This window comes from Danio rerio, chromosome 22 (assembly GCF_052040795.2).
Source record: "Danio rerio strain M-AB ecotype USA chromosome 22, GRCz13ab, whole genome shotgun sequence".
Lineage (NCBI taxonomy): Eukaryota > Metazoa > Chordata > Actinopteri > Cypriniformes > Danionidae > Danio > Danio rerio.
The window spans coordinates 21,359,594-21,384,121 of record NC_141042.1 but is presented as its reverse complement, the minus strand read 5'-3'; the positions used below and the strand labels follow the sequence as shown (position 1 = coordinate 21,384,121).

Here is a 24,528-nt window from a genome sequence, read left to right as displayed (position 1 = left end):
TAGCATATTACTGAACTGATATTACAACTGCAGAGGGAACATACTGAATGACATATAGAATATAATGGAATTTTACCAAATGTTTAAAAATGATAACAATAATGAATTCAATTTAAATATTTTTGCCAATCTATATTATGAATAACACCTATTGCATTTTTTAACGTCACTTGCGTGCATCCCAATTTGTGAGGTGTGATCCAGAATGATCAGCCAAGATCCGTTTAACTCCTAATACAAACCCATGTATGGAAAATTTTGAGCATCTCTCTCCCCACTCACAGGCCGATAAAGAAAAGAGCCCGACTGCACCCGGCGACACTATAACCAGTCTACCAATCAGCATCCCTCTCAGCACTGTGCATCCCAGCAAACTTCCTGTCAGCATCCCTCTGGCCAGTGTGGTGCTGCCGAACCGCGTCGAAAGACTGGTAGGGGTCTGTGTGAACGGTAGTGATGATGTGGGCGGTTATTGGATACATTTTAGAAATATGCTCTAAGCTGTGTTTTCTTTTGTCAGAGGAGCACTCCTAGTCCGGTATTGAATCCAGCAGGACAGAGCAATGGCAAGCCACCTCTCACGCCTACCTCAGGTACAGGTCTGCCTTGTTTTTTTTATTTTATTTTTTTTATGTGAAGCCTAGCGATAGCACACAGGATCTTTCTCTTTAAATATTGTCCTATGTGGTATGTACTGGACTGAAACCGAAACACTGATTTCAGTACCTCATTTTACGGTCACTTTCATCTACAAAGATCAAATTTGGAGAACATTTCTATAAACACTCGACTTTTTCAATTGTTTATTTAATTTTAGAAACAATTTAGTGTTAAAAATTGAAGGATTTCTTTGTGGCTATACCACAGTTTTGAACAAAATTATCAAGGTGCTTTCACACAAGGGGATGTATTTTGTATTTTTTTTATTTTGTATAAAATAGTAATCAAAATTAGAGATCAGCAATGATTGAAACGTGAGCTAATCTGTACATCACTGCAAAGGGGCTTTCAGTCCAAATTTCTTTAAAAAGTTGAGACACTTAATGCAGAGACAGATCTTTACTCTGTTCAGCACCGAATTGGTAAGCAATTCCAGCTGCAGTGAGAGCAATCTTTTTTTTTTTATAGTTGTTTTGTTTTGGTGGTAAGCTGTTTTGCATGCTGTTCATGCAGCATGAGCTCTTCACACTCTAACCACCAACTGTGCCTTGCATTTTTGTCTGAGCCCTCTGATTGCCTGTAGTTGAAAAAAGTCAACTGTGCAGAAAGTTCATGCCTAGCAATGTAAAAAGTAAAGCACACTGCTCTTTTCTAAAGTCAACAAAAACGTTTGGTGTAATTGGCCCATTAATATGAGGGCGTACTCGCACCATGTACAGTTGCCTTGAACCGGGTCAAAGCACGCTTGTCCCCCCTCCTGTCTCCCCCGATGGCCCTCACTCACATTACATTTGGGCCTGGGCACGCTTACGTCATCGATGATGTGCTTTTTATCAAGCGCTTTCGCTCAGCACAGTGGAGATTTCTTTAGTTTTACCATTTAGTCGTTTAATATGCAGTGACACGCAGTCAAATATTTCTCCGAACAGATCCGCCACTTTTGACGCTCATAAACAATCATAAAGTCCTTGTGCTGCAAGAATTAGGAGGTTTGCTGAAGGTGCAGCTGTCGTGCAGTGAGAGGTTTGCATCTTTAATAAACTACGACAGCTCGCATTCATTGAACAGTAAGATTGATTAATAAATCCATATCAAACAGTCCTTTAAAAATGTCACTTTCAGTTTCGGGCTCGGGCACGTTTTGCACTCACACTACAAGAGTACCTTGCCAAAGCCCAAGTGAATCTTCCAACCGGGCCAGAGCCGGCCAAGTGAACTGTGCCTGAGCCCGATTCAGAGCACTTACACTTCTCTAACGATCCTGGAAACGAGCCTGGGCATGGTTCAGATAGCATAGTGCGTATACACCCTGATTGCCTATTGAAATTCTCTGCATTATACTGTCCACTTGTGCTTTTGTGGACAACCAGCCCTATGGGGGGAGCGGGCTTAAAAAACGTAATATTCTAGAAATCACTAATTTGGAACAACCAACTCCTCTTGCTGTGGCTCTAATGCCAGCATCACTCCAAACACTGAGTCAGCATGGTTAAGTTACATACAAACTCTGTCCAAATGGTTAAATATTGATTTATTGCCACACTCTGCAAATGATGCTGAATGCACAACGCATTTGCTGTCAGAGCACAGAATTCAGTTCTTTTGATTTACAGATTTGCTTCAGGTGAAAAGTGATGAAAAATCTAAAAGCTTTTTTTATTTAATCAGTGGCATTTTTAAAAAATAATAAAAAGTGTTTTTTTGGGGGTTTTTTTGTGAGTCAGAATTTATGTAACTAATGAGCTGTTTTTCCCTTAAGATACTTTGAAATAGTGGCCTTAAAATTTAGGTACTGTAGATCAGGGGTGCCCAAGCTCTGTCCTAGAGGGCCGCAAATCAACCAGCTAATCAAGCTATTTCTAGGTATTCTAGAAACTTCCAGGCAGGTGTGTTGTAGGAAATTGGAGCTAAACTCAGCAAGACCCAAGGTCCAAGTTTGATTCTCTAATTTTGATCACTCCAGTTTATCTAAATGAGAGTTTATTTCCTCAGGGTACTCCTCCAGCTCAGGATTGGTTAATGGGTCTCACTCCACCATGCTGACCGAGGACCAAGACTGTGATGTTGCCTCCCCTCCTCCTCACAGCACTCCCGTCATGGGTCTTCAGCCCCGCGGCTCTGGCCTCAGTCCTCCACTGGGCACCGGAGGCGTTCTCCAGTACGCCGACGGTCCACCAAGGCTTCCCCCCGAGGATGGCCATGAGCGCCAGGGCCCCGAATCTGACACAGAGCCCTTAGATAGTGAGGCTCGCCGGCGCATTTTTTTCTCTTCATCCTCCTCTTCTTCCTCATCCTCATCCTCCACTGGAGGCTCGAGGCTGCACCATGGGTCTGTAAAGCAGGGTCACCATCATCACAGTAAGCACCATCACCACCACCACCACCATCATCACCATCACTCTCCAAGCTCCCACAGCCAAGAGGGCCGAAAACGAGGAAGACGAAAGCGCAGCTCATCTGGAGCCGTGCCCATGAGTGGATCCCCCAAAAGAAGGGTCTTTCCTGGACTGGGCTGCTCAAGTCATTCCTCTGGATCACCGCTTAATATCAATTCAATGGTGAGTGGATTCAAAGTTTTGATTATTAATAGGACTTCACGATTAATTAAAGGCATTTTCATGTGCATCTTTGCATTAAAACCGGCTCTGATATCAGCTGTGAATCTCTAGAAGTTGCTTTCAGATGGAGCAGAATTTACTACACGGAGCCAACGTTCACTGACAAGATACGCAAAAAAATTGTGAACCATATAGTTGGCGTGATCCTGAAATCGAAGATAATCATTCTACAATTTAAAAGCTGTTTTGCATTGCTTCTCAGTGAGCTATGGATGTGTTTCTGCAAAAAGCACTTGAAAATACCACATTAGCATGTTTTTAATTCAAACTCTTCTCATAATTTTGTAAAGTGTCTGAAATAAAACCTTCTCAGAGAATGTTCCAGAGTCATGTGCTTGTTAGTCACATTGACTCAATAAAAGCAGTCCTCTTCTTTGGTTGATTTGTCGTGTCTGTTCTTTGTGGTGTATTTGAGTTTGGCCTTTGGAGGATATTTTCTACTGATCACAGAGCCATGCTTTCCTGACGAGATGTCCATGAGAATCTAAGATTTTGAAATTGTTTCAATTAACCGTGCTGATCTAATTATCAGTGCTACATATGATTTTTTGACTAGGTAAACAACATAAACCAGCCTTTGGAGATCTCCGCCATTTCTTCCCCAGAGCAGTCAGGCAGAAGCCCATGTGGGCAAGATCTGGATCAGCCACCTGTTTTGAAACGAGAGCGTCCTCTTGAGCTCAACAACACCGGCCGTTATTCCTCTGCCCCAAGTTCAGATGAAGAAGGCAATGGTTACGCCCCGGACACCTCTAGTTCAAGCCGGTAATTGCTTTTTTCTGACATATTCAGTTTATTGATCCCTAAACAACAACACTTTAATTAAGTGGGGGTGTTCAGACTGTACTGACACCTTTATAATCTTGAAAGGACACATTTGGTCTGTGTGGGTCCTAATGCCCCAGTATAGTGAAGGGGGCGCTATACTGTCAGTGAGCGTTGTCTTTCGGATGAGATGTTAAACCGTGGTCCTGACTCTTTGTGGTCATTAAAAATCCCATGGCACTTCTCGTAAAGAGTGTAGGGGTGTAGCCCCGGTGTCCTGGCCAAATACCCTCCATCGGCCCTTACCGATCATGGCCCCCCAATCATCCCCATCCACCGAATTGGCTCTATCAGTGTCTCTCCACTTCACCAATAGGTAGTGTGTGGTGAACGCACTGGCGCCGTTGTCCTGTGGCTGCCGTCGCATCATCCAATGGATACTGCACACTGGTGGTGGTGTGGATAGACCACCCTCATGATTACGAAGTGCTTTGGGTGTATGGCCATACACGATAAATGCAATATATAAAAACACATTACATAACATAGTTGCTGGCTTTTTCATTATCTCGCTTTCTGTTCGCTCAAAAGCCACGTATTTTCAGTGTGTTCATTGTGATGTAGAGCATGACAAATTAAAAGGGAAAGGTCTTAAAGTATGATCACAAGTTGTCAGATGAGACTTATTTATGATCATGTTGAAACCAAGCATAGCAGACGTGTTAAACAGGAATCAGAAACAGCCGAATACAGAGGTGGCAGGCCAAATGGCAGAGGTCACAACTGCCATAGGAAGATTTTACTTCCGTTTGTCTATGTTTACCTCAGTCAGCGCAACTAACTCAAAGCAATGTGGTCAAGCAAAACATCTTTTACTCTGTATATAATCAAAAAGGTAAACTTGACTGACTTTAAAAGGAAACTTTTTTGAAAATAGGCTCATTTAACCTTTCTCCTAGAGTTGAGTTTTACCATTTTTGAGTCCATTTAGCTGATTTTCCATGTTTGGCTGGAGCACTTTTAGCTTAGCATAAATCACTGAATCCGATTAGACCATTAGCATCCCATTCAAAAATCTTTTTATGACTTAATTTTCCCCCGTTCTCCTAGAGCAGTTGAGTGTTACCATTTTTGAGTCCATTTAGCCGATCTCTGAGTTTGGCTGGAGCACTTTTAGCTTAGCATAGCATAAATCATTGAATCTGATTGAACTGTTAGCATCTCACTGAAAAATGTTTTGACTTTTAATTTTTATTTTTTCTGGTCTCCTAGAGTTGAACAGTTTAGTTTTACCTTTTTTGAGTCCATTTAAGCTGATCTCTGGGTTTGACTGGAGCATATTTAGCTTAGCATAGCATAAATCATTGAATCAGATTAGACCAGGGGTGTCCAAACTCGGCCCTGGAGGGCCGGTGTCCTGCATATTTTAGTTCCAACCTCAATTAAAAACACCTGAACCAGCTAATCAAGCTCTTGTTAGGTATACTATAAACTTCCAGCCCGGTGTGTTGAAGAAAGTTGGAGCTAAACCTGTGGGAGAGTTGCAAAATTGGCCTTGTTTCCAAAAAGGTTGAGGTTCTTGGTGTGACCTGGCATCAAATCTATTGTTTTCTCCTTCAGAATTGAACGAAAAATTGCTACTATTTCCTTAGACCGAGATGGACCAGTTAGAGACTTGGAAAGAGGCAAGTGGCATGGTTTTTGTCTTTTGATTCAGTGTTTACATTGGCATTTTGACATAACTGGCTATACGTCAACGATCATGTTGCTTTGCAGGTTTACAGGGACGTAAATCAGGTGCCAGCAGCGTGAGCAGCGAGGTATCCTCTTCCTCCGGAACCAGCAAGTGGAAATCCACCTTCTCCCCCATTTCTGATCCCAAGCCAACTCCTCCAGACATCCGCCAAGGTGGCTCACCATTTAGCGTTGGAGCTTCCCGAGGAGGCACAGACTCAGACTCGGACCACAAACCCCAGAGGAGAGGGGAGCGTGAGCGTGAGCCTTATGGAAATTCAAATCTCTTCCTCAGTCAGGATGGCAGTGGTCGCTCGGCGGTAAACACGTCAGAGCGTTCGCTGCAGAAACAGAAAGTGCGGGAGTGGGACCTGAAATCTGTAAGTGGATTGGCCAGTCAAAACCTATTTATATCTGCAGCAGCCAGTGGAGGCATCCTGAGTGGGAAAGTGGGCGGGGCTGCCACTGTGTCATCCGCCTCTGCGGTAGGACAATATTTCCCACTGGGCGGAGCTTCTGTTCTACAACCCTTATTTGGAACTCAGGCAGCGGGACCAGCCACCAGCGGAGCCCCCCGATTGGTCAACGGACATTCGGCGCTTGGCAGTTTCTCCAGTGCCGGACTGGCAGGGGGCGCTGCAGGAGGTGAGTTAGACATCTTGTCTGTCTTTCTGTTTTTTGATAAATGTTAAGGATTGAGCCTAAGGTCAGAACAGTCGCTCGGGGTGTAGAGAAAAGGTAAGTAAAGGCCCAGCGCTGCCATTTTGCCTGGCTCTCCCACACTGCTTGCTGTGCTGACTGCAAAGGCTAAAGCGACACACCTAGAGGAAATGATAACAGGTTATATTTAATAATAAGTTCATCAAAACATTAAAAAGTTGTTGTCATTTAATCATCCATTGATTTTGTTCCAAACAGTTGAACACAAATGAAGATATTTTGGTGAATGTACCTGGTTGCCATTGACTTGAATGTCTGACTGGCGACCAGTTTACAACATTCTTTGAAATATCTTCTGGTGCATTCAACAGGAGAAAGAAACGCAAATGTTTGGAATAAATGAAGGACGATTAAACTAGTAATTACATTTTTTTAACTAACTCTTCTAGGTCAATTTCATTAAAGCATGAGCAGCATCTATTTAAGTCAAACATTTTAACAAAGCAGTAATTTATTGGCAATATTTATCTGATTTTGCTTTGAAATGTCACTCAGACATGCTGTAAACATGCATTGAGGAAGCCCTCCCCCACACATTTTGTTTTTTGTTAGAAATCGTACCAAATTACAGCCTTGTAGATCATTTTCTTTGGCCTTGATGGTGTAAACTGGTGATTTAGAGGCCAGGGAAAGTATTAATATTTGTCAAGCTCTGTATAGTTTATCAGATTGGCGGGAAACGCCTTGACTCCTCCAGCTGCCTTCATATTTTCCTCTTGGTGTTCGCCTTTAATTGCAGACCTTGGCAGTGTCGAGGCACTTCACTGTTTACCAGCATTTTGCCAATCATGAAGATGTGTATTTAAAAAGCTTACTTTTAAAATAAAGTTAAGGTTACTCATGCTTGTCATTTTAAACCCATAAGAAATGTTGTCATCTGTGTAGCACAAGTGAAAATATTCTTCATTCTTAAATAAGGCTGGGCAATTTGGCCTACAATCAAAATATTATATTATTTTATTTATTTGTTTATGTTTTTGCGGATTATAGTTCACTGACAAGTTTTGTACTGTAAATAAGCTCATGTTACAAGTGAGAGATTTTTGAATGAAGGGTGCATTAACTGATTTTAAAATAATTGAAGTAAACACACTCTCTACGATCTATGATTACTTGTTAAAAATCATTGTTGAACAACTGAAATTGTCTAAAATGCGGCTTTCTGTTCCACCCACCGTCATCACAGACACCAAACCAACCATCCACAAAGCTTGTACTACGCATAATTGTGATGTGTAAGTTCATATGAGTGTATGCGAAGGCTACACCAGACTGTACACGTACCCTTGACAGAAGGATAATATCATTATAATATAACAAGTATAAATCATAATATAACAAGTCTAATTCAGCCTTAACAGAGCAGGGTCGCGTGACTCCACGCACGGTAGGGAAAGTAATTGAAAAATTGACATGTAAAAATGAGATCGATTATAGGTTCTGAATGTCAATTTCGATTACTTTTCTATTAATCACCCAGCCCTATTCTTAAATGTGAGCCCCTGTTTTTTTTTTGTTTTTTTTACCTGGTAATACCAAGTTTTCAATGATTTAAACACTTATTCGAAACACATTATTGTTTATTTATATATAAACATGCGTCATATCCACCTGCCGTTCATTTACTCTCCTTCTCTTCGTCTGCTTCTGCCACTGAACAGTAGCTCCCAGTAAATATTCTGTGTCCTTTGAAGAGAGGCAATATGGAGCATGTACAAACTGACATTAAAGGTGCTGTATGTATGCTTTTGACCATTCTAAAGCATAAAAATACCATATCTTCAGATATTTAAGAATAATGCCAAGTAAACTTTCTTGTTTATCTGAAAAACAATGCTGAAGTCAGATAATTTGCTTGTGTTTTCTCTTGCGGAACGACTGTATTTGTTTTGGTTCTTTAACCCGCCCACTGCCACTTTAGCCAATTATATTTTAGCATCCCGGGTTGCCTTAGTGGTAAACTGCTTCATTCATTCATTCAGAAAGGCTCTCAAGGCAGGTGTTCGTGACCGAAATGCGACCGCATGAGTTCCACATGAGGTTATTAATTAGCAAATGAGATAAATATTAGGAACGTAAACATTAGGTGAGCAGGATACATTGTAACCGCGTGTCCTAACAACACGCCACGTGAAGAGATTTAAAGTAATAAGCAATTGGGCTGTTTGCACCAGATGAAACACGACAGAAATTTAGATACAGCTATTCAGAAGCACAGAATAGTGCACTCACTCACTCACGAAATGGTAAGGTTTATAATCTAATTAATACATATTAAACCTCTTTAACATTATTCAATGTAGATGCTGAATCACTGATATGTGTTTAATTCAAAAGTTTCAAAAGTCTAATTTTAAAGTGTCTGTTTTATTCTCAAGATCTGAAGTGAACTGATCTGCTGCTGCTTTCAGTACTATGGCAATAAATCTCATGTAAAATGTCATGCAAACTCACATTGTTAGCATTTAACGCTGAATAAAACACATTAAGGGAACCTGAGGTGATCATTGTCAGTTTATCCTGTTGTTCCCCTGTGAGAAATAGAAGCCGTTTCTAATATAACAATTGGAGTTGTTGATTTAAAAAAAACCCCTCCTTTTAATATGTAAAATATTCCTTCTATCGGGTGCCGTTGCTTTAATATAGTCCTGTCCTCAATCTGGCAATCTGCGCTTGCATTTATTTTGATCCAGGAGTGCAATACCTAGTTCAACCACTAGGTAAAACTTGCATGATGCACCTTTAATTTTTAATAAAGCTGTCAAAACAGACAGCATCTGTTATCCACCAGTCAGTACTGCAACTGCAATTTACACTGCAACACAGAAACAACGTTTTCAAATTTATCCACTTCGGACGTTTTTAAAAACATACATTTTTTTCCCTAAAAATGTTGTCTCAGTTTGAATGGAAGGTCAAAACCTAGAGAAAAATATGCGTTTTTAAACGAAAACATTGTAGTGTGGACATGACCTGAGTGATGACACCAACAAGAGCAAGCATGCCTGACAATAGAGTCTTATTGTAAGCTGCACAGCTAATGTTTTAAATTTGTGATATTTATACTGTTTGCTAATTGAAACCACCTCCTTTAGTTTTTTATTATATTTGTGTGTCTCATTTTGGAGGCTGCGACTGTCCAGCGAAGGTCAATTTTTCAGCTGCTGTCGCATGTATTAAGGAAGACTTCATGACTGAAATTAGGTAAACCAGCAGTGGGCAGTAGAGATGTGCGGATGGCGGTTACAGCCGCGGAATCCGCGGATAAACCGCGGATCGGGCGGATGACGTGACGAAAAATAATATTTGAATTAAATTCGGGCGGGTGGTGGGCTGTTGTACTGTTTTTGTACACATAGCTGGCGCACCAACGAAAAAGCCTAGGACTGACTTTACAGAATGAGAGGAGGAATCGGATACACTAATTCTGGATGAAGTACAGAAGTCTTCATCTACAGACTTCCGTATAGACGGATCAGCAGAGGAACATTTACTTTCCTTTTGGGAGAAACAAGGCAGTCATTCCCACGTCTACAGCACCTTGCCAAGAGAATTTTATGCATTCCAGCAACAAGTGCTGTGAGCGAGCGCTCCTTCAGTGCAGCAGGGCGCATTAGAGGCCAGGCGCTCTCGTCTGAATGTTGAAATGATGTGTCAAAATGCGTTTTCTATTAGGCTACAATAATAATAAAAGAAAATTGTACAGTACAGTGCGTTTAATTTAGGCTATTTATTTATTTTTGTCCCTGTGCGCCAATTGGAGACGGAGTTCACTGCTGATATTCTGAGAGCTTTATAGGGATGCTTCTCATTTCTTTTTTGTGTATCCTCGTTTCCTTTCCTTGCTTTCTTTCCTCGTCTTTCCACCCCTATAGGATGCGAGGGAAGGACGCAAGGAAAAGACTCAAGGACCGAGGAATTGAATCAAGTGAAAAGACACGTCCTCGTATTGTTTAGCGTCACTTCAAAGCGTCAATTAATGCTGGATTTGACTTGCACGTTTGGATTAACTGCATGTCATTAAAGTCATTCTCTATTTTCTAATAATCAATAAAGAAACATTCATTTAATAATAAAAAGGAACAAGCCATTCAAATAAAGAGCTCAGTCAGCAGATGGCGGGCGGGTGCGGTTTTAAAATTTGGTCAAAAATGTTAGTGCGGATGGATGGCGGACGGATGATGAGTTTTGTGATGCGGTTGCGGATGAAATAATAGCCCATCTGCGCATCTCTAGTGGGCAGGATATAGAGACCAAAACAAAGACATGCAGAAGAAAGCAGAATAACTGACTGTAGCATTGTTTTTTTTAGATAACCAATTATGTTTACTTAGCTTGATTCCTAAACATCACGTAGCTTGTTAGGACAGGGGGTTACAGTGTAATCTGCTCAACTAATGTTTACGTTTGTAATATTTATATTATTTGTTATTTAATAACCAAATGTGAAACTGAATGTGTGTCTCATTTTTGAGTCTGCTAAAGTCCACCATTGGTCGTGTTTCGATTACGGACGCATTCTTTGAGAGCATTTCTGAATGAATGAATGAATGAAATACGCAGTTTTCCATCAAGGCATCCCAGGGTGCTGAAATATAATTGGCTAAACTGGAATTGGGCGGGTTAAAAAACCAAAACAAAGACAGCATTCCTGCACGGAAAACACATTTTCAAAGCCGAATATCTGGCTTCAGCATTGCTTTTCAGATAAAAAAAAATAATGTTCACTTTACATGTTTCTTAAATATCTGCAAACATATTGTGGTATTTTTATGCTTTAGTGGAGTCAAACACAAAATACTTTATTTATTTGATTAAAAAGAGCTTCAATTGTTGTCCAAATTTCTTATGGGTTTAGAAAGGCACTAGGTTAAATGCCACAGTTTTCACTTCAGCATAAACAGTCAACGGTGGTCCCCCTCGTCCACAGTGCAGTGCCTCATTGCTTTACATGTGCTTGTTTGTTTGTTGTCTGGCTTTGCTGCTGTGCACAATCTGGCTGAGCCCCCCATTTTTTTTTCTGTCTCTTGCTCCCCTCTCGGTGCTGTTCGTCTGCAGGGATTTTTCACCACATGGTGTCTTCAAGCTCCTCACAGCAGTCTGGGCCCAATCTCCCAAGCTCCCATAATTCCCAACAGAGGCATCTGGACACGAACCCCAAAGCTGGGGCCTCGTTCTTGGCCTCTGGCCCTAACCGCACTCAAACGGTCCTACACGCACCCTCTCCACCCACGCTCGCTCTTCCCCCGCCCCCACCCCTCCTGAACACTGTCCCGTCCCAACCGTCCTCTCCGCGCTCCTCCAGACCGCAGTCGTCCATCCCCGTGGCCACCTCGTCCCAATCCCTGGCTGCCGCGTCCTCTTCCTGCACCTCATCCGCTTCCTCAAGGCCCTTCACTGTCCACTATCCTCCGCATCTGCAGCCTCCGGGCAGCGCTGGTTCAGGTGGGACGGGGGCCTCCTGGAGGACTCTGGCATCCTATACGGCCTCGCAGATTCCTGGGAATCGGCCCAGATAAAATAAAATTTAAAAACCCAGGTGGGAGAGAGGGGTTGACATAGGGGGAAAAGGACTCTAATCGGATACAGGGAAGCTACTGCGTTTGTGCTAGCTTATTTGTTATGAGGCTGAATAAGGTATGTGGTGTTAGCATGGAAACGGGCAACGCTTTGCTGCTTTTGCTTTACATTTTTTGTTTATGTAGCTGCATTTCCTGCACATTTGGAGTTTTTATTACTTGTTTGTTTGTTTTTGTGGTTATTTTCCCTTGAAAAATTGAACTTATGATTGTTTATGTTAGCATTGGCCATTTTGTTTTTGAGTGTGTTATTTTGAAAATGTCATATTACATGTTCAGGGCTCAACAATGGTGGTTTTGATGATGACGATGATGAGCAATGGTTTGTACTTTTACTAGTCCCACAAAAAAAAAAATTATTTTAATGTAGTCGCAATACAGGAAATATAGCTGTAATGTATTTTTGTAAGTGTTTGGAAATTATTTATTTTATTTTTTGAATTTATTCCCCCCACCTTCAAAATGGATAGCTAATTTGCATATTTTATTATTCAATTAAAAAGCTAGGAATGTTAAAATTGTAATGTAGCTGTAAATATTCTTATAATCGTAATGTAGCTGTTTGATATGACTTGTATAAATATTTTTGCTAGATTATTGTACTGATTATTTTATTATATGATTATAAATGATATAAATTAATTGCATCAGTAGTTTTTTTATTAAGTGGTTCGTATTTTTCGTATTAATCGATACATGTAGGTGTGAAATGTCACTAATTGGCTCATATTTTTATTACTATTATTATTAGTTCAAGTTACCTTATTGGTTATTAAAGGAAAAGTTCACATAAAATAAGTTTTGTTATTAATTACTCCCTCTCATAAACTCGTATGACATTCGTTCATCTTAAAAACACAAATGAAGATGTTTTGGAAGAAATCCAGGAGCTCTCTGTTCATAGATTTGAGAATTTCAGAAAGGTACCAAGAATATCGATAAAACAATTTGTATATCTTTTGTGGCTCGACCATAATTTTCTAAAGTTTTTCAAAGACTTTAAACTAAAACAAATATAATAGCTTTAGTCTTCTTTTTAGCATCAGTTCAGGACACAAGTTCACTGTTTAGCCCATGTACTTGGTATATTTTAGTGGTGTAACGGATCACATTATGGTTTTTTAGTCGTGAATCAGACAATTATTATTTTTTGGATCAGCCAAAGAGGGGAGGAGAAACAAATGTCATTTGCTTTCCATTTTTTACAAAAACAGGACTGCAAGACACTTTGGTTTAAACAAACAGAACACGGAACCTGTAATTTTAATACAAATAAAACGAATAAATAATCAGCTGAACAAAAATAAATTGTAAGATATTCAGTACTGTGAAAAATTCACTGTTACTACTACTGTTGCTGATAACACTAAAGGTAGAAATCCAAATTTAAAATCTAAACCACCCATATTTATTTTTAGTCTAATTTTCACTAAATGTTTCAGTTTATTCACTCATAAAACTTCATGTTTCATTGTTAGATGTGTCATTTTTGAAGAATTATTTAGTGGCATATCTTTGAGGCTGGTTGTCGCCATCAATTGGTTAAATAGTGTAACTGCTGCCAACAACTTCTGTTTTTGATTGTCAATAAATGCATGACGGTGATTTTAATCTTACCATAAACATCAGTGGTTTCATCTAAACTATAAACTGTTCTCCCAGTACTTCTGTGTTATTTTACTGTTTGTATGTTCATAACTAACTCAAAAGACTCAAAAGATCTCTTTTTTGATTGTTGCGTTTTTCAATCACAGATTTGAATGCTGTGATTTGAAGGATTAATAAACATATGCCAATCTCCATTATATATAATTTATGTTGCGTGGGTGTTGAGATCCCGATCTTTTAATGATTAATTGTGCAGCTTACACTGAATGCATTAATGCAGGTTAAACAAGCAGTGACAGAAAACACCTTTAATAACCTAAGAAACCCACCAAATGCCGAAAAACCTACCACAACATCTTCCTTCATCATTTTATTTGATAGGAAAGCCTAAATGCTTTCATACATGTTATTTGAATGAAGCGAGAGTCGATCTCCCTGTGATCGTTACAAATTTAGGATTAATCTACCAATACATTTTTTTTTAATTAATTTTTGCATTTTGTGTGTTCTGAACTGATCCATTCAAATTACCGATCAACCGTAATCCGTTACACCCCTAGAATCTTTACGGACTTTAAAAGACCAATTTATTGTTTATAGAGCTTTTGGATTTCATCAAAATAAACGTTTAAGGTAAATAAAGGCGAGTAATTAATGATACGATTTTTATTTGTGCGTGAACTAACCCTATAACAATTTATTATGTTCATGAAATGCTAGTAATTCTTTCAAATGTTTGTAATGCACACTACTTTAAACATATGTATGAATTAAGTTAACTAAGTTTATATACATACACGCATTTAATAATAAAGCAACTGTATTTTTTTACATTTATTAAAACCATTGATGTATGTGTATATATAATCATCAAGTTTCAAACTTTTTTATATATATATTTTTTTGTTGTATGTAATATTTATTAGTATAATTATCTGCAAAATAACGACAAATTGTAATTTTCAGCCCATTTTAAGTGTTTACAAGACAATGCAAACCTTGCAGAATTTGTTACAAAAAAAAAGTTTAAATATTGCAAGCCAAATGTTTAACTTTGCCAGGCATGTGAATTGTTGAGCCCTGATGTTCATGAAATGTCTGTCCACACCTTGTGTAATTCCTGGATTTTACCCCTCGACTGGTTACAGGTAACTGAAGAAATCTACCTCAACCCAACATAACCTATGCAATGGACAGGTGTGGACCAATGGGCTCGACTCGCTCACCGGTGCTCAAACATTTGCTAAAGCCGCCATTGTAAAAACTGGCATGGGTATCTGAATTCATCACAGGTGCAGCTTAACACACACACACACACTCACTCATTGCCCCTGAATCACATTCAGATTCTCAGTTTGCAGCTTCCTTTTGTTTCCGAGTGTTTAAAGGTTGCACCATGTTGGGCTGACGCTAACAGTTATTCGTCAGTAATTGTGAGTTTAGCATGATGTTACTGATGCGCGTGCTTAAATTTTGAGATGGCAGGAATATCTTTAGTCAGTCCGCTTTCATTAGGCTGTACGCATAAATAATTTCTATAACCTTGCTGCTGTTTTTGTTGAAGTGGCTTTTATGATTGATATCTTCTGTTTGGATGAAGCTCATGACGATGTTTTAAGATTTAAGTTGTAAAAGGACAGTTCACCCAATCAAAATTGACTCTTTACTTGTCCTCAATTGGTTCCAAATCTTTGAGTTTAACTTTCTGTTGAACCAAAATATTTTTAAGAAATCTGGAAACGATTGACTTTCATATTAGGAAATACTTTGGAAGTCAGTCTTTACAGGTTTTTAGCTTTCTTCAGATTATTTTTGTCTGTGTGTGTTCAACAGAGAAAAGAAACTCAAACAGGTTTGTTGCAAGTGAAGGGTGAGTAAATAATTACAGAATTTTCCATTCAACCCAGCGGTGTCAAACTCAGATCCTGGAGGACCATAGCCCTGCACAGTTTAGTTCCAACCCTGCTTGAAGCCTGAAGGACTCAATTAGTTTGATCAGGTGTGTTTATTTATGGTTGGAACTTAATTGTGCACAGCTGTGGCCTTCCAGGAACTGAGTTTAACCCTTTAAATCTGAGCTTGTGTTCAAGTGTTCAATATTTTGTGAAATACAACGTTAACCACCTTGAATTGGGCATTTAAACATTTGAACTGTTTGTTTAGTGATGTAAAATATCAATGAAAAGTAATGAAAAGACCTCAAGCTCTAGCTAAAAGGGTACATTTCCAAGTGATATTTCACCCCAAAAAGAACATTTGAAGGTATGTCACCAAACTTCAAGATTTCTTTGGTATTGTGAGATTTGTGTGACTCTTTAAAGGATAGTTTTCCTAAAAACTCCTACACACAGGCCATTCAAGAAGGTTTTCTTCATAGTTTTTATGAGATTTTAGGTTTTTTTTAGATAAAAAGTATTCGAAGGAATGAGGGTGAGTAAAATTCAACAATAAAACATAATTTTTTAAGAAATCTTAATTTTTTTTTATATGTTTTTCAAAAATCAGAAAGTGGAGATGTATGCAAGAATATTTACTTAAAGGAATAGTCTTATTTTGGAAAAGTTTCATTTTACAATTCCCCTAGAGTTAAACTGTTTGGTTGAACCATTATTTTAACCCATTTAGACTTTTAGCATAGATCAATGGTCTCAAACTCAATTCCTGGATGATCGTCACTCTGCATAGTTTAGCTCCAACCACCTCCAACTCACATTATTTAATATTCTCTAGTAGTCTTGAACACCTTGATTATATGGATCAGCTCTTTGTGATTAGGGTTGGAGCAAAACGGCGCAGAGCTGCGGCCCTTTAGGAATCCTATGGAAACCTATGGTTTAAATCATTAAATCAGGTTATACCATGTGTCAAACTCAGTTCATGGAGGACCAGCTCAGCATAGCTTAGTTCCAAACCTAATTAAACACACTTAATTAAACTAATTAAGTCCTTCAGGATTGTTTGATACCTACAGGTAAGTGGTTTGAAGCAGGGTTTGAACTAAATTGTGCAGAGCTGCGGCCCTCTAGGAACTGAGTTTGAGTGGGTTAAACCATTAGCACAGGAACGCCCAATCTTGCTCCTCAAGGGCCGGAGTCCTGCATAGTTTAGCACCAACTTCCTTCAACACGCCTGCCTGGAAGTTTCTAGCATACTTTGAGCTTGATTAACTGATTCAGGTGTATTTAATTCCGGTTGGAACTAAAATATGTCGGACACCGGCCCTCCAGAACCGAGTTTGGGATCCCTGCATTAGCATCTCTCAAAATATTATTATTATTATTTTTTAAGTTTTTATGAGCAGAGATGCTAATGGTTTAATCCAATTTTAGATCTATGCTAAGCTAAGCCTAAAGTGTTGTATTTAGAGTTGAAGTGGGGGTTAATAATGTAAAATGTTTCCTTTTAGCGTTTAATTATTTATTTCTTTTGTTTTGGGGTGAAATATGACTACCAGCCATGTTCTTTATGGGCTCAGTTGAACCTAGCTTTGTTTTGGTGAACTCTGTCTCAAAATGTAAGATTTTAGAAAACGAATAATCATGAAAGCCCAGACCAAATCTAAATCTCTAATTAAATCATCTGAAAAAGAAACAAATTATTGTCAAATCGTAAATAATAAGATTCCATGAGATTGCGCTGGCTACACCAATAGAGAAATAGTTTGTGTTCGTACACTGGATCATTTACCTGTGGAGCTGTTATTGACACATTATGACAGTGCGTCATTTTTAAAAATGTAAAAGTAGCTTTTATTAGTCAAAGGGAAAAACGCTTCTGTACATTTTAAATAGCCACAATTCCCAGGAACACACGAGTAAAACAAATCTGCAGGGAGAGAAGCAGTTGAGCAGATGCCTGTAAGGAGCTGTTTAATCAGGCTAGTCATTTTAACTTCTCGAATCACTACTTTCACCGTTTGGTTTGGTTTAGGGCTTTTGTTTTAATACTCAAGCTTCCACGTTCCTAACAGTTCCTGCTGATCCTTTAATACGGTGCACACTTATGGTTCAGTCGACGTATTGCGCGGTACAGGCTTATTCAGGGAAATCTGGTGCTCAGCAAATTTTCCTTTGAGAATTCGGTGCGTTTTCCTTTTGGATTTTGAAATCCAAAGTTGATGTGGTGCTCATCGCAAACCTGGAAAACCAGCACACGCTTGTATGTACATACACACACTGGGAACGACAAAACAACAAGAACTACTGGGCAACTCCAACTCATCCTATTGTTTCTCTTTTATTCCTTTGTGATTTTTTTTGTTCTGTGAATGGTAGTCTTTCTGTATAATTGTGTATATAATTTGGGTTATTTATCATTTGAATTTTCTGTTTTGTGCTCCTTGTTTTGTATCGGAGCAGAGCACAACAACGTGCAAAAGTGTATGTACTTGACTCGCAGTCTAAAACTAAAAACATGGTGCTACAATCTGTACAACTTTAGACTGTGCTTATTTATATTAAGATCATCAACAAGAGAGAAAATAAGAGATGAATAAAGATTTTTTTGGTGCTTCTTTTACACAGGGATGTTTTCGAGCCTCACGGCATTTATTTTTCCAATATTTATAATCCTAATATTTGGCGCCCAGCACAAAGCAGCCCGTGCTTGTTTGGATCAGTGCTGTTTTTATATCGAAGAAACACCTTCTGGTCTTAATCTAGCTCAAAGTACATTGCAGAACTTTATAGGATGATTTGTTTGTTCTGAAGTATTCACGTTAATGGTGCTCCAACCTGTATGACAGGTGTGAATGCTCTTAAGATGTGGCAAATTGGTGCCATGTGTGTGTTTTAATTCAATTTTCGTTTTTATTTCTTGAAAAGAGAAAGTGTGCTAAGCCTGTTTGCCTATCATTTTGGGCCTCGTATGGCTCGGTGCTGTTTCATAGTAAAAAAAATAATATATATTTTGTTTTCTTTACAAATGTAACACAAACTGCTTCATCTTACACAAACTGGTGCTGCAGAATATACTAGTGCGCCCATACCAAAACTTACAATCCACTATCAAAGCCTGTCTACAAGATTGTGTTGTGTAACTTAGAGTTTGAGCCTTTTACGTATTGTGGTGTTGTGAAAATGTTCTGATGTGACCAGTCGTAGAGATGGCTAGCGTTTAGTCAGTTGACTAGCACTAGTGGTTAACCAATATGAGCTTTGACTGAAGAATCAGTAGCGTATCTAAAGAATACACTGATATAATTATATTTGGGCATGTTTCATGCTAAAATGGACATTTTTGTTGTGTTGCAAACCTGAAAGTCTTTATTTCTTCAAAAAAATTGTTATTTGGGAAGGAGGAGTGGAAAACCATGCAATAAAAAAGTCCAAAATTAGACTCCATTGACTTTCGTTAAAACTGTTTTCGACAGACCAAGGGGGGCCAAGTCGGAGCACTCACTACGGTCCCCCAGGCTCTGCTCTGTTTGGGGAAAATCCAAATTGAGCCAAATCAAACTATTAAAATTGGTTTAAGATTGGCAATTGAAATTTGCGACTTTGCAACCTGAAGAACCTGGGAAAACATTTTCGACATTTGCCCACCAAATATCAATTGTCGACTTATCAGTGCATGGACTTTGATTCAATTTTCCACATTTATCCCTGAATATCATCATTTGTGTCTTACAGAAGAATTAAAGTCATACGGCATAGATCTCAGTTCCTGGAGAGCCGCAGCTCCGCACAGTTTTGCTTCACCTTCATTAGTTGGATCAGATGTGTTTGATCTGGGTTGGAGAAAACTGCAGAGCAGCGGCTCTCCTGGAATTGAGTTCCAAACGTAAGTCATACAGGTTTGGAGTTTTGAAATTCTGACCTCATTGACTTCTATTGTATGGGCAAAAGATTTTGCACATTTGCGCAGATTCCAACATATTGGTCTGTCACTAGCTGCTTAAGCGTTGTCAAAATAGTCAATGGTGTTCATCATCGCCAGCTTGAAGACAAAATAGTTCCGTTTCCTTATTTGCTTTTACCGTTTTTTGTTGCTCAAGGATAAATCCACCTCACCTAAGCTTTAGAATGCTGTTTAATAGAGTATGGTGTGTAATAATATTACAGAACTTTGTGTAAATGCTCTTTCTCTCCGATTAAAATGAGGACGGGGATGATGAAATAGGATATTGAACAGTAAATGAGTTACCAGCACTGAGAGTTTTGTTTTTTTGGGGGGGAAATTTTTACTAGTCTCTGTTAATGTTTCCTGTTTTAATGGCCAATTTGTGTTTTGATATCTTTGCGACTGTTTATCAATGATGCTTTTTTTCAAGATTTCAAAACCCTAAGGTGCTCTCCTACACTTTAAACAAGGACAATGCAGCTATGGAAGTTCTTGCATTATGAACGGTTAATAAACGTCAGTGCAAGTTTGCTTGTTTTACTTTGAGACGTCTCATTTGAAATCTTTTTTTCCCACCATCATCCCCACACTGTGTGGAAATTAAGCTTATTTAAAAGGATAACAGATGGTCATTTTTTTAATGTTGCGTTTTCTCAGGTACGTGTACGAGGTTGTGAATCGCAAAAGGCATCTGGAGTCCTTCTTGCAAAGTTCTAAAGGGTTATGTTCTGAATATGTCGATTTAAATATGTAAATTCATATAGGCTTTTGTCTAGTGTCTCAGGAACATCCGTTCTGGCTTTGTTCATAGTTTTGCATATGGAAATATGGAAAATATTGTCTGTCTTCCTAGCTGACAGATATAATTTAGAGCCAGTTTGCTTCGCTGCACATTATTGACCTGTGATGGGAGATTCAACTGAACAGCATATACTTAATAATCCAACTCAAAGCCTCCATTTAAGTTCTTGGATGATGTTGTGAATCGTGCGTTCCGGTTATCAATATTTCACCGCCTTTTCATTGTTCAGCAGAAATCTCACAGGGTAATTGTGCAACAGCAAACTCTTTAAGAGGTTTGTGTCACTGTTTGGTGCTTTTAACTTAAAAGACTTTTAATGACAGCCTAATTCACTTGATAAGGTTTTAAATCTCGGCTTTTTGTTAACAAAGTTAATAAAGTGTTTCTAATGAAAGCTCAGTTTGATCTGTTTTTATTGCTTGTTTAATAGTGTAATGTGCAAAGATTAATGTCCAGCTGGGAACGGTAATAAATGCCATTTGGCAATAAAAGAACACGGCATGGTTAGAAAGTAATCAGAGGCTGTGACGGTGACTTTTGTTAAAACCACTACACATGAGCATTTGCAATACTTATGTCTTTTTAAACTGGGTTTTTCGGCCCATTTTGACTATAGGTCTGCTAGTAAAGATGATACTTTCTGTGAAATTCATTGAAATCCAACTTGCAGCAACATCAAGCTCAATGAGTGGGTGCCTTGATGTTAAAACAACATCAAATAGTGTAAAAAAAAAAAAAAAAAAAGCCGATTTAATGACAATTGGCTACTTTGCTGTCAAAATGACATTGAATTGACATCTAACATTGGTTTCAAATGGGCATGAAGTGGTATATTTTTTGACGGTATTATAACCGTGGATAAAACTATCATGGTATTACAGTATTGTGATTACTGCTTTAAATAAATGTCTGGGTAAAAAACTAACACAATTTATTTCATTTTAGAAAACATTCTCAAATATTTTGGAACAGTAAACATGTCAGGCTAAGTAATAATCATAATAATACAGTTAATTATATTGCATTTTTCTCAGACTCAAAGCACTAATAAGAGCAATAAATCACAGTAAGACATGAAATACACAAAGTAAGATGTAATGATGATAAGAAATGTAAGAAAGTAATGATGATAATAATAAAAAATACATATTTAAAAGAAAGCCTCAAGTTATAAGCAATAATAAAAAGATGGGTTTTAAGAAGTTTCTTAAAACAGTCCAGGGAACTGGTGTTCCTTATGTTTGTGGGAAAGGCATTGCACAATGTAGGTGCACAATAAGAGAATAAGTTGCTAAGTTTGCAACGAGGCTGAAACGAGATGAACCCTAAAGCGGAATGTAGATTACGAGAGGAAGAGGAGGTAAGATCACATATATAATCAGGAGCAGAACAGCTTTATAAGTTAAAATCAAGGTTTTAAAATTGACGCGTGACTTAACAGGCTACCGGTTTAACTGTTTAAGTACAGGGGTATTGTGTGAGCGAGATGATGTGTGCGTTAACACACGTGTAAAATCTTAAGTGAATTGGCTGGCAGACCCCCAAATAAAGAGTTACACAAATCTAAATGAGACAAAATAAAAGCATGGACAAGCCTTTCGGTATCTGATGTAGAGAGAGAAAAGGGCTTCAAGAATTTAAATAAATCATTGACTTCTGCTGTATTCATTAGTTTCAAAAGCACAGATTTATTAACAACACATAAAAAAAAACACCTTGCATATTCCTTAGGAACAGTATAACAGAAAATTTTAGCGGTTTTAAAACGTTGTCTTTTCCAAACCACGGTAAACGTTATCATACTATGCCTAGTGTCAAAATAATGGGTCTGTAATAGATTTTTAAGTGTCAATGAAATGCCGTTTGACATACAGTTTACATGCCTTGTAGGAACACAAAATCCAGTATAAATTTGGAATTGAAGCTTAATCGAAAAAAGAAAACCAGGCGTGCACTCAAGTAAATTATGATGACGATTTTTATGCGTTCACTAAAGAGAGTAATGTGATTAACTTTGCCTCCACAGCTGACTATCAGGCAGCTGTAGAGTTAATGCGTTCCAGTAAAATATCTAGAAATAAAATGAAGCAGGTGCTTTTTAAAACGAATGACGGTGAATGAATGAAAGTCAAACCGGTGAGCCATCTGAAAGTGCCCTTCTGAATCAAATCAGCTGGATGCCTATCTGGGTCTTTCAGTTACTTTGAAGGCTTGCCTAGTCACTACGCTTACATGGACATCAGTAATAGGTATTAGCCCTAATCTAAATAAGACAATAATATAAATACGTGAAGTGTTTTTTAAATATTGTGTCACCAGGCTATTCACATTTCCTGCATGGTGTCATGTCATTTTGGGTGCTTCATCTTCAATTTTTCGACTTTAACTGCTGTTCGGCAGTTTAACTTTCACTCCTGAACATTTCATTCATGCCCCCGTGACAAACTGGTGTATTTGATGGGAATATGAAGCGTAAATGAGAGCGTGTGCGCGTGGTCCTTTACTGACAGTCGCATGTGTGGATCTTGTCACAAAATGCCACACGACAGTAATAGTTTGATTGCAGTTTTCTTCTATAATGCCTCTATATATGCATACTCCACGTCTTAATTCCATTTCTGTTTAGTTATGACTAGTGAGATTAAGGTAATCAAAAATCACGGTTTTCATAGTAGACTCTAATCAGAGCATCGTCTTAATCATATTAAAATTGTATTAAAGTATTGCTGCCCATGTAAACGTACTCTGTTCAACTCAACCACATTGTCAGGGCTCTGCGAACTTGGCTTTGCGAAGCAGCACTTTCTGCATGTACATACATCAAAAGCAAGTAGTCTGCTGCCCACACTTATTGACAGTGGAAGATGGTTTACGGTTAGTCATGTCAGGAATCCGACCACAGTTTAGCATGTTGTCCTCATAGAAGCAGGCTCAGCCATCACACTGAATCAGGTAAGCTCTATATTTATGTTTTAATGTCATTAATTCTACGCACTTTATAGGGGCGTGCATCCTAAAAGTTTGAGAACCCCTTGTCTGAAGGATGTCAATGTGTGGATGTTAAATAGTTGTCACTGTATTGACATTGATGTGCATAGTTTATGATGTTTTAACATCAAGTAACCCACCTAGAATTAAAGTTTTAATTCTTTAATAGTTAGCTTTCAAAATGGCTTAAAAATAACCTAAAATGGGTGACATGGTGGTGCACTAGGTAGAGCTGTCGCTTAACAGAAAGAAGGTCACTAGTTCGAGCCCAAACTGAGTCAGTTGGCGTTTCTGTGTGAAGTTTGCATTTTCTCCCCAAGTTGGCGTGGGTTTCCACCGGGTGCTCCAGTTTCCCCCACAAGTGCAAAGACATGCGCTATAGGTGAATTAGATCAACTAAATTGCCCGTAGTGTGTGTGTGTGTGTGTGAAAGTGAGAGTCCATGGATGTTTCCCAGTACTGGGTTGCGGCTGAAGGGGCATCCACTGCGTAAAACATGCTAGATAATATTAATAATAATTTATTTTTTATATAGCATCTTGAAAACGTAACTCTCAAAGTGCTTTACACAACAAAGATACAGATATAGAAAACAGTTTAGAATAACAGTAAAATTTAAACATTCAAAATAAAATGTTCAAAATTGATAAAACATTCAAATATCTAGAAACAGAAAACAAACCAGGAAAAGCACACCTTATAGGCGCGTGTAGAGTAGTGAGTTTTCAAGAATGATTTAAACAATCTAAAAGATTCAGTGTGTGTAATCTCATAGGGGAGAGAGTTCTAGAGCCTCTGGGACAAGGATAAGTAAACCCAGTCACCCATAGAGCGCAGATGAGTGGAGGGGACTGTAAAAAGATCAGAGTCAAAGGAACGAAAGTCACGTGAAGGGGAGTACCCTGTTAACAGTTCAGACATATAGTATAAAGCTAAACCTTGCAGGTCCTTGTATGCAAGCATGATGAGTTTCAAATCAATACAGAATCTGAAAGGCAGCCAGTGGAGAGATCCACTGAAAAAATTGTTGCATGCAAAACTGTTGAAAGCAATTTATTTGTGTTGAATTTAAACAGACAAATTAAATTTGATAGTTCATTTTAATTTGTTTGTTTAAATTCAGCCCAAATAAATTGTTTACAACCACTTAACGTAAAAAAAAATTGAGTAAATCAAAGGTATCATTTTTAAATATTTTTTTTCAGTGTACCAA

General features: G+C 38.5%; 1 protein-coding gene across 19 annotated transcripts in view; it reads left to right on the top strand.

Annotated features, from left to right (window-relative positions):
- dot1l (DOT1-like histone H3K79 methyltransferase) overlaps positions 1–20,721 on the top strand; it is a 61,362-nt gene extending 40,641 nt beyond the window's left edge. For 3 of the 19 annotated variants that reach the window (XR_015521937.1, XM_087304280.1, XM_087304279.1), the window contains 7 exons: positions 285–431; positions 521–593; positions 2,653–3,218; positions 3,835–4,043; positions 5,664–5,728; positions 5,820–6,422; positions 11,556–18,202. Coding sequence is in view for 10 of the 19 variants with exons in the window: in XM_087304280.1 (XP_087160406.1) it covers positions 285–431; positions 521–593; positions 2,653–3,218; positions 3,835–4,043; positions 5,664–5,728; positions 5,820–6,422; positions 11,556–12,016 (2,124 nt within the window). In the remaining 9 variants the exon portion in view is untranslated. Of the gene's footprint in view, positions 1–284; positions 432–520; positions 600–2,652; positions 3,219–3,329; positions 3,594–3,834; positions 4,044–5,663; positions 5,729–5,819; positions 6,423–11,555 lie in introns of those variants that run through there. The other 16 variants (XR_015521938.1, XR_015521935.1, XR_015521943.1 and 13 more) reach the window with 10 other exon arrangements.
- The last annotated feature ends 3,807 nt before the right edge of the window (positions 20,722–24,528 follow it).